Here is an 11,096-nt window from a genome sequence, read left to right on the forward strand (position 1 = left end):
AGAGGGGAAATTAGCAGATGGTGAAATTCCAGGGTTTTGTTTTGAAGGTTAATTTGTGATGTGCGAAATGCGGTACAATGGCTTTTGTCATTTGAGAAATGTATGCTGATGGCTTGACTGTTAATATGAATGGGGTCAAAAAGTATAGGCTGTGGCAAAATAGCAAAACCTCTTATTCTCTTTTTATATAAGACTAGTTAGAAGGCCGGCAAAGTACTGAATTTTCATCGCAAATCGATAAAAACCATTCGAAAACGTTATATACAATAAAAGCATGCTTTATTCAAACACTCATAGTAACGTACAAATTATATGTGTTATACTTTCTAATTATGCATATACTTCTATTTAAACAACACTTTTTCTAATATATTACATTAACCAGTAAACTCGTCGGTAGAAGTAGATACGGCCTCAACTGTTGCAACTATTGCATATGCCATCTAACGCTTTAGCTGATTGTATTTCTGCTCTAGCATATGATAATTATGTTTAACATATTGTGGATCATAAAAGTTGAAATCAAGAACATCGATGTCATATATATCACAAATAAATTTCATTGCTTTGCGAGTGCAGTTTTGCTCTGACGGACCAATAAGCTTTGAAGAGCTTCCAATAAATTTAACACATTTGGGAGGATTTTCAACTCCATGTATCTGAACATAAGCTTTTACTTCATCGTGTGTGACAGCACGTATTCCATATTCTGCAGGTGCTAGATTGATCTTATTTAAAATAGCATTCAACACTGTTTTAAGATTAACTTCAACACAAACGCGAGATGTCTCCATCGATTCTATAGAAAAAGAGAAAACAATAAAGTCGTTTGTTAAATTGTTAAATGTTGTAAAAAAAATCTAGGAAACGAAAAAATATTAAATTATAATGTTATAGATATACCCATCATGTGCAGGTCGATCATAATAAGCATTCTATATAGAAGCTATGCACATACATAGGAGCACAAAAGGCTTTATGTTTAACACATGTATCCTGTAAGTGTTAAACAATAGTGTGTCAAGATTTCAATGTCGAATGACTCATAACATATCCCTAATATCTTAATTCGTATCAAAGTTAGAAGATATATATTCAGTTTGCCTCGATTTTGAAACTATATTTTGTGTTTGATTAAAGTGTCTTAAAATAAGTAAAAAAATATATAAAAAAATGTATATTATAGTAGCTCTTATCGTATATAATTGATAAATATAATTTTTTTATTAAGTTATAGTATTATGTATTGCTGAAATTAATTGTTTATTAAAAAAAAATTCATAAATCATCTAACATAACAAATTTTGATCAACATTATAAAAAAATATAATAGTGAACACTAAATTATATAACTACATACGTACATAAGAGTATAATATAATTTCGCTATACAATATGTATATAGTGAGATATTCTTACATCCAAAATACAGAAATTTTGAAATAAAGTAGATTACTATCTTACATTATACCGGCACGTCGCAATACTTCATAACAGACAATATTTTTGGTTTTAAGCGAACCGTCAGATGAACTTTGGGATGCTATTTCAACAACAACATCAGAACTTCTTTTAGCTCGAGAGAGGGTAACATATAGGTGACCATGTGAAAAAACCGGTTGAGGTAAATAAATTCCTACTTTATCCAAAGTTTTCCTTTGCGCTTTATTAACAGTCATCGCAAAACTAAGTTAATTGAAAATTTCTTTCTCTTAAAATGAAAGGGAAATTTATCAGTCGGAGATGGTTGCAGAGGTGTCCGAGGTATAAAAACACGCTCTCCTTTATGATGTCCAACAACAATTTCCGCGTCAATAATATTTCTTGAAAATGCTTTGCATATAAGTCTTGTTCCATTACAAAGTCCGGAAGTTGGATCAAGGTTCCTTAGTAAAAGTATTGGACTATTTTTCTTCAGTACCAAATGGTGTGGTGGAAATCCTCCTGGATTTAAAGTATTCATAAACTCTATCGGGTATTGTTCTGTAGTGATATTAACAGCCTTATCAAACCAATATGGGATTTATAGCTTCAGTGTCATCATTCTTTGGGGGTTAAAATAGCTTTTCTCGTTGTAAGCAATGACTTGAAATTAATGTCATCTATATTTGGGTAGATAGCTTCAATCAGGCGGTGTAACAATGACAAATGTTGACTGTTGTTTATCACAATGGTTCTTGGTAATGTTATATCCTTACCATTTTCATAGGGTGGACGTCCTTCACCAACATTCAAAAGAAAATCACTGAAGTAAGGATCATTAATGGCGCGCATATTGATAGTTAATTTGATCTTTTCAAGCATAGACCACAGCGGAGACATAACCAAACTCGCATTGATAGCCTCTTTAAGTGTACTTTTTGGAATGACCGACAGCACTTGTCGAAAATCTCCACCAAATACAATAACTTTTCCTCCAAATGGTATGTTTCTTCAGCAAATGTCATGTAATGTTCTTTCAAAGTGCTCTATTGATTGTCTTTTTTCTATTTGAGTTTCATCCCAGATAATTAATATGCATGCTTTAATCAATTCAGCAAGCGAACTTTGTTTTGAAATTTTACTACTTTGATTTTCTTCAAGATCAAGAGGAATTTTGAAAGCGAATTTGCTGTTCTTCCACCAGAAATATTTGACGCTGCAATTCCTGAACTTGCTACTGCTAGAGCAATAAAGCCTTTTTTGGGCAACTGTGCAAGAAGAGATGAGTAGAGGAAAGTTTTGCCTGTACCACCTGGACCGTCTACAAAGAATGCACCTGGCCTTTTTTCCATAACTCTATCATATATTATTTCATATGCTCTTTTTTGTTCAATATTTAGCAAGTTGATTGCGTTAAGCTCTTCTAGTGTAATAGGAATGCTAAGCTGCTCTTCAATTTCTTTAGCCTTACGCCTATCAACGACTTCATCTTCTAATTTTAATCCTCAAAAGTCAAAATCGTTAAAACTCTTTCCCATTGACTCTATGATGCAACATATACTTCTAAGCGTAAGATTTAGAACTTTACTTGGACTTTCTGAAAATGCTAATGTGTAGTCTTCTGATAATGCTGAGAAGAAACGATCCCATAGAATCCTAGGATTTTTAGGCGTACAATAAATTAGTAATGTAGCAAATAATCGTCTTAAAGAAAACGACATCTGAAAATTTGAAGATTCCAAAAACTGTTTTCAACCGAATTATCATCTTCAAGAAGGCCTAATCGAAATGCCGCTTCCTGAAACGAAGATAGTCTAACATTATTGACAGTACATAAATCTTCAAATGATTGCGGTCCTTGCATATTTGCAAGTAACAACCGCAAGTAGTATCGTTCACCTTCTGTAAGGTTGGTGTAGACTAACCTACCAACAACACCTTTTCTTTTCGGAAGCCAAATCTTCTCGTATTTTTGCCCTAACCAAACATAGTGTTCCGGAAACTGTTGATAGTAGAGTATGTGCAAAAGGATCAGTTTGATTTCGTTCGAAAAAAGCTGTTAACATAGTTCTCTTTCGACTATCATCGTCGGCAATATTCTCTAGGCGTTCATACGCACGAAAGAGTACAGTCTGCATATTTTGAAGATAAACTTGCAAAGGCATCACATTAGGATGTATTTCATTCATGCAAAATCTAAAAATTCTCCACACTGCCTCAAGTGGTGGCATCCAACGTGCAGACTGAAAAGCACTAATTTCATCATAATCACGTTGTTCAATACCATCTTGAACCGTAATAGAAACACGATCATGTCCCTTATAAATGTATTTGTATAGATACTTAACTGCTTTTATTGTTGAGCACACTTCTACATTCAAATGACAGTCGTATTTTGCCAGTAAAAAAGGATTATAAGGCACAATCCAGCCATTATCAAGTGTAGCTGTACGAACCACAACATTTATACCATTTTTTCGTCTTCGATATATAGGATATGAATTACGACCATTTGTCATCATATCCGCATAATCACGCGGATAATTATTTTTATATTCTCCGTTTTTCATGCACGGATTTGTAGGAAAGTCTCTACCACAAGGGCCATGCATCATATGTTTTAACACATGATGTGAACATTATTTGCGCACATTTAGTCCCCTAATTGAGCCTATTTTGCATACTATTATAACATTCTATGGCCATTTTATCCGTCAAAACCTTCCTATTTGCTTTTCTATCGCATTTCATATGTTTTGTAGAAAAGGAGATAATAAGGCGGAAATTCCCGTCTTTCGTTCATATTTGGAAGCTTATTGATGATATTAGATGGACTAGTATGAAGAGGAGGCAAGAATGATGACCAAGGATGTAGGAATAAAGAGTATATAGAAGGATCAAAGGGTTAAAAGTAAGAATGACGAGAGAGAAGACATTACAAGAAGAAATCGCTCAAAAACAGAACCAAGGGTTGCTCCTTTGGCTCTGAAAATATGCTAGATGGAACGGCGTCGAAAAAACAAGTGATCTAGGCTTTTGAATCACTCCAATAGGAGTCCGGATGAGAAAATGACGTTCGTTTTACAATCCGAGCTCAAACAAAGAAGCTGTTCGCCAAGACGCCCGTCTTCCCCTCAAGACGCCCGTCTTCCCCGACAGAAAGAAAAGATAAATACACCGCCCAGAATCCACCCGTCTTTCCACAAGACGCCCGTCTTCTCCAGAAGACGCCCGGGCAAAAACAACCGAATCCGCCCGTCCCGTGCTAAAGACGCCCGGATTCCAAGGTAGACCAATTTCGTTTCTTCAAGCTTCAAGAAAGATGCCCATCCTTCCAAAAATACCGGCGTTTCCTTAAGTAGGGACTTAATCGTCATTTAAGCCCTTAATTAACCCTAATTCCTACACCTAATCCCCACTATATATACCCCATTTGTAATAATCAAACCATCAAGTTTTTAGGTTAGAAAAAAGCTCTCATATTAGAAAATCCTTCTTTAGATTAGATTAGGAGTAGATTAGAATAGATTACTCTTTAATCTTTCCACAAATCTCACATTAATCTCTCATTAATTATTGTTCAAGTTTATTATTCAAGTTTATTATTGGGTAATTGAAGATTATTGGGTTTATTGGGAGATTGACAACCTTCCATCAATCAATCAAGTTCTCTTTTTTTATTCTTTGCTTTATTATTTGGAATCATCTCAAGTTTGGTATAATTCTTTTACTCTATACTCTTTATTGTTCATTTCTTCATTCTATTATCATGTTTATACTTGTTGTGATGATTGACACCATTAATGACATGTTTCCCATGATAATGAGTGAGTAGTCTTTTAGCTAGGATTAGTGGGTAATTAGGGGAAACAAACATGGGGATTGATTCATGCTTAATCTAATATGTTTTCATAATTAAATTGCTTGCTTGTTGTGATGTCAAATTTATGCACATGTTATGTTTGATGAAATGCTAAGCCTATGAATCCTTGCATTTACAACTATCTCTTATCTATTCAACTTGACTTGTAAGATATAAACCAACTCGAGTCTTGTTAGACCATGCATAGAAGTTGATTAGGAGGAAAGTAAGTCGACTTGTAGGTGTTGTACAATCTAATCGATTTGGCTCCGGAACCTAACTCTTCCTAAGAACCGTAAGATATAAACCAACTCAGTTTCTCAGCAACACTAATTGCTTGCAACTTTATGAACATGGTTGTATGATCAACACCATGAATCCCCTATGACCCCATGATATCCTAGTACTTTTAATCATTTGTTTACATCCTTTATTTCATTGCTTGTTATACTTTATTGCTTGCATTAATTTAGACACAACTATAAACCCAAATAAATTGTGACACTAGCATAAATTGAGATAGATAGACTTAGAACCCAAAGCACACCGTCCCATGGATCGACCTCGACTTACCGCTAACTAGTTATTTGTTGAGTAGTATAAATGTGTTTGATTGGATGTGACCCGACGACATCACCCATCAAAATGGCGTCGTTGCCGGGGATGGTGCTATGTGATTAAGTTCTTACTTGTTTGTCTATTTTGATTTTGCTTTCACCTTGAGGAACTTGTTCCTCAAGGATTGTTCTTACCATTTTTGTGTAGTTTCCATGCTTGTAGTTGTTTCCTTGTCTTAAGCTATGATGGCTCAAGACTTGACTTATGGAATATGTGGTGGATCCTTTGAGTATGACTATGGGTATGGGGAGTTTGAGGAGCAAGTCAACACAAACGTACCTTACAACTCATACAATGAAAATCCTAACTACTACCCCAACTTTTCCCACCAAAATCTTCACATCCAATATCAACAACAACCACCTACCCAAAACCCACTTCACAATGAATTCCAAATGCCACAATACAACCACTTTCACACTTACCCACAACAAGAACATGAGCCCATTCAAAATGTGATTCTCCAAATGATAGGAGATCAACAAAACTTCTTCAAACAAATGCTAGAAGAGAGCCAAAAAAGGGACAATGTTCTTCAAGGCATTCTTACCCAAGGTGAGGAGTTGGAGGTTCAAATTGCCCAAATAAAGGAAGCCCAAATAACTACTCCTTACCATTCCTTAGACCATGAGTGCGAGTTTGAAGAAGTTACCTTTGATGAGAAGTGGGAAGAGCCAATCTCCTTGAGCTCTTGTGTGTATGAAAGTGTGGTATTTGATGAGGAAGATATGAGGTTGAGTAAGCCAAATACTCTTAACCTTTGTGAGTATGAGGGTGTGACCTTTGATGTGAATATTGAGATGGTGGAGGAAGAATTAATGAAGAAGAGTGAAGCCCCTATCTATGATTCGTATGGAGATAGCGATGATGACAAGCCTATGGAAGAAGCTTATGCGGGATATGTGTCTTGCAATGAAGAAGAGGAATGGAGTTGTGAGATTGCCTTACTTGAGGAGCCCATCCTTGAGAAGTTTGAGGTATGCTTCCATGAGGAAGATGAATGTCTCTTTCCTATTGACCATGAAGACCTTTTCGCACCCACCATGGAACCTATGATTGTTGGAGATGACATGGTGGACCTTCTCCAAAAGGTCAAAACATCATATAAAGGGTACTTGGTGGAGAAGCTCAAGAACAAAATTGCAAATGAACGTGCTTGTGGAGGTTTGGCACCCACAATCTCAACTTCTAAGGTATCCGGTCATCAATGTTATGATAATTCTCCTTCGACTTTAGAAGGATTGAAAAACCCAAATGCTATCATCATCACAAAAATTGAAGGAGAAGGTGGTGAGTGGAAATCTCTGGATTAAAATAAGCCACACTTCATACCTAGTGTTGACAAGAATCATGGGCCTATTGGTTTGAAGCACTTCAAAGGCTCAAGTGCTAAGGGTAAGGTGAAGAAGAGAATAGATGACAAGCTCCCTTGGGCAAGCTTCATTTTGAATTGGAATAAACCGTATTCATGCTTATTTGAGGATTGTGCCCAAGCATTTGACCGGTTATTGAGAGCATTGAGCAACATGGACAACATCAATAATCATGGCAACAAGGAATGAGTTTGGTGGAGTCCTCCGATCCCTCAAACCACCATTTGTAAGATACCCTTTCCTTTGACTTTGCATTACATTTTCACTTGCATTTAGTTATTTACATATACATTAAGCTTGCATTTGTATTATATATCATATAGCATTTGCATTAGCTAGTTCATTTAGTATAGTTGCATTGTATTATATCTCACATGATTCATGTAGTTAGTTGCATACAGACTAGAATTCATGCATAGTCACTAATGGCCAAACCTATTCATTTCTGCACTAGAAATAGTGTTTAAATCGGTTTGGGGAGGTTTGATCATAGGTGACCATAGTTTACTAGAAATCATGCATCATATAATATAGATTAGATTGCATTCATTTGTTATATATGTCATATAGAATTGCATTTAGTTAGAGCATGCATTCATTCATATCATAGCATTTGTACTTCAATTTCCATAAAATCAAAAAAATTCAAAAACATGTTTTTCTTTTTTTCCCACTCCTACATGTACATTGAGGACAATGTCCAAAATAAAGTGGGGGATGGAAATTTATATTCCAAAAATGCATAAAAATTGAAATTTTTTTGAAAATCCCAAAAATATGTTCTTTAATTTCATAAAATCAAAAACCATAAAAATTGAAAAATCCAAAAACAAGTTCATTTCCTTTGTAGTGTAGTCATGTATATATTATTGTATATATTGTGTTTGTTCTATCCTTGTTCACATTAATTGACTACGCCACATCCGAGACATGAGGATATTGAAGACCGCATGGTATGATCTTTCCAATCTCCTTTTTCCTCTTTATGTTAATGACTATGTGGCTTTATTTTGATTGATGCGGTATAACAATGTGAAATTAGGACTTGCATTTAGTTTATATGTCATATTAGTCGGTAGAATTATTTGCATTAGGATGTATATATGTTAGTTGCATCATGGCATGTAGTTGCATGTTAGAAAAATTTTACGAAACCGTCTACTTGGAAAGCTTGACAAGTGTATATAGGCTCTAGTAGATGCTTTTTCTTCTTAAGACTTTGCTTGTTAGAATACTTGTAAAACACCCTAGGATGTGTCATGCTAGTATCCTTTGACCCATGGATTAAGGTCTAGTCAAGAGTACCTTGTGGTGTGATAACTCCTTGGCTACCGTTTATTCCAAGGTGACCCTTGAAACCATGCATCCATCATCCATGTTCTACCACATTTTTGTCATCAAAGGGAATGGGCACAAAAAGAAATCAATTTGAGTTCAATGAAATGGAAAGTGAAAGGAAATTTGCAAAAATGCATCAAATGAAAAGAGGAGCAAAAATAGACTCCTAATGCTTCAAATATAAGGCACCCTCACTACATATGGGGTGACTTTGAAAATGTTCAAAAAGAAATGCAAAGAAAAGTTGAAAGTTGTCAAGTGTTGAAATGCCAAAAATCAAAAAGAAATGGCAAGAAAGTGTTCTCAAATGTTATATGCCACAAGAAATTGGGGGGGGGGGGGGGGGGGGGGGGGAAAAAAACAACAAAGCAAACTCCCAAAGTGAAACTCAAATTCTATTGATCCCTTTATCCATCGTATCCATTTTTGTGCATGGTAGAGAGGGGACGGCCGTTCTTCTTGTCTAGGCAAGAGGGGGAATTCCGCGATCCTCCAGTGTTTCTAACACCATAGGGAGTATATTCTCGACAAAAGCATTTAACGATTGAGGACAAAGGTACCCTAGCTTGACACAATTTGGAGGTGATTTATTGGTATTCTTCTAGGCTTAGTAGTTTGAAGAAATTGCATCTATGAAGGAGTGTGTACCCTTGAATTGCTTCCCCTTTAGATAATTTCCGCCACTTAGATGAGGAAAGTGGCTATTCTTTTGTAGATGCATCCATTACTTGTTTTGTGTGCTTTAATGCTTGGATGTATCGCCATTTTGGCAAGCCCCACCTTACCTTGCAAGAAGGCATCCTACCTCATGGTTGTCTTGTTGTGAGTTGAAGGGGCGGAGTGAGACCCGCTAATTGTCTCATATCGGTTATTTTAGTAGGTTAGTTTAAATAAAGGTCTAATTTTTGTCACCTCTTTACTCGGGACGAGTAAAGGTTCGGTTTGGGGATATTTGATGTGAACATTATTTGCGCACATTTAGTCCCCTAATTGAGCCTATTTTACATACTATTATAACATTCTATGGCCATTTTATCCGTCAAAACCTTCCTATTTGCTTTTTTATCGCATTTCATATGTTTTGTAGAAAAGGAGCTAATAAGGCGGAAATTCCCGTCTTTCGTGCATATTTGGAAGCTTATTGATGATATTAGATGGACTAGTATGAAGAGGAGGCAAGAATGATGACCAAGGATGTAGGAATAAAGTGTATATAGAAGGATCAAAGGGTTAAAAGTAAGAATGACGAGAGGGAAGGCATTACAAGAAGAAATCGCTCGAAAACCGAACCAAGGGTTGCTCCTTTGGCTCTGAAAATATGCTAGATGGAACGGCGTCGAAAAAATAAGTGATATAGGCTTTTGAATCACTCCAATAGAAATCCGGATGAGAAAATGACGTCCGTTTTACAATCCGAGCTCAAACAAAGAAGCTGTTCGCCAAGACGCCCGTCTTCCCCTCAAGACGCCCGTCTTCCCCGACAGAAAGAAAAGATAAATACACCGACCAGAATCCGCCCGTCTTCCCACAAGACGCCCGTCTTCTCCAGAAGACGCCCGGACAGAAACAACCGAATCCGCCCGTCCCGTGCTAAAGACGCCCGGATTCCAAGGCAGACCAATTTCGTTTCTTCAAGCTTCAAGAAAGATGCCCATCCTTCCAAAAATACCGGCGTTTCCTTAAGTAGGGACTTAATCGTCATTTAAGCCCTTAGTTAATCCTAATTCCTACACCTAATCCCCACTATATATACCCCATTTGTAATAATCAAACCATCAAGTTTTTAGATTAGAAAAAAGCTCTCATATTAGAAAATCCTTCTTTAGATTAGATTAGGAGTAGATTAGAATAGATTAATCTTTAATCTTTCCACAAATCTCACATTAATCTCTCCTTAATTATTGTTCAAGTTTATTATTCAAGTTTATTATTGGGTAATTGAAGATTATTGGGTTTATTGGGAGATTGACAACCTTCCATCAATCAATCAAGTTCTCTTCTTTTATTCTTTGCTTTATTATTTGGAATCATCTCAAGTTTGGTATAATTCTTTTACTCTATACTCTTTATTGTTCATTTCTTCATTCTATTATCATGTTTATACTTGTTGTAATGATTGACACCATTAATGACATGTTTCCCATGATAATGAGTGAGTAGTCTTTTAGCTAGGATTAGTGGGTAATTAGGGGAAACAAACATGGGGATTGATTCATGCTTAATCTAATATGTTTTCATAATTAAATTGCTTGCTTGTTGTGATGTCAAATTTATGCACATGTTATGTTTGATGAAATGCTAAGCCTATGAATCCTTGCATTTACAACCATCTCTTATCTATTCAACTTGACTTGTAAGATATAAACCAACTCGAGTCTTGTTAGACCATTCATAGAAGTTGATTAGGAGGAAAGTAAGTCGACTTGTAGGTGTTGTACAATCTAATCGATTCGGCTCCGGGACCCAACTCTTCCTAAGAACCG

The 11,096-nt window shown here is 36.0% G+C and overlaps 1 protein-coding gene across 1 annotated transcript; it reads right to left on the reverse strand.

Moving 5' to 3' along the window:
- Nucleotides 1-2,528: 2,528 nt before the first annotated feature.
- On the reverse strand, nucleotides 2,529-3,941 carry LOC141656686 (uncharacterized). The gene is made up of 3 exons (XM_074463678.1): nucleotides 3,361-3,941; nucleotides 2,984-3,078; nucleotides 2,529-2,914 (listed from the first exon to the last, which is right to left on the reverse strand). The coding sequence occupies exons 1-3, from the start codon at nucleotides 3,939-3,941 to the stop codon at nucleotides 2,529-2,531; spliced, it is 1,062 nt and encodes a 353-aa protein (XP_074319779.1).
- Between the last annotated feature and the right edge of the window lie 7,155 nt (nucleotides 3,942-11,096).

Source organism: Silene latifolia, chromosome 1, assembly GCF_048544455.1.
Source record: "Silene latifolia isolate original U9 population chromosome 1, ASM4854445v1, whole genome shotgun sequence".
NCBI lineage: Eukaryota > Viridiplantae > Streptophyta > Magnoliopsida > Caryophyllales > Caryophyllaceae > Silene > Silene latifolia.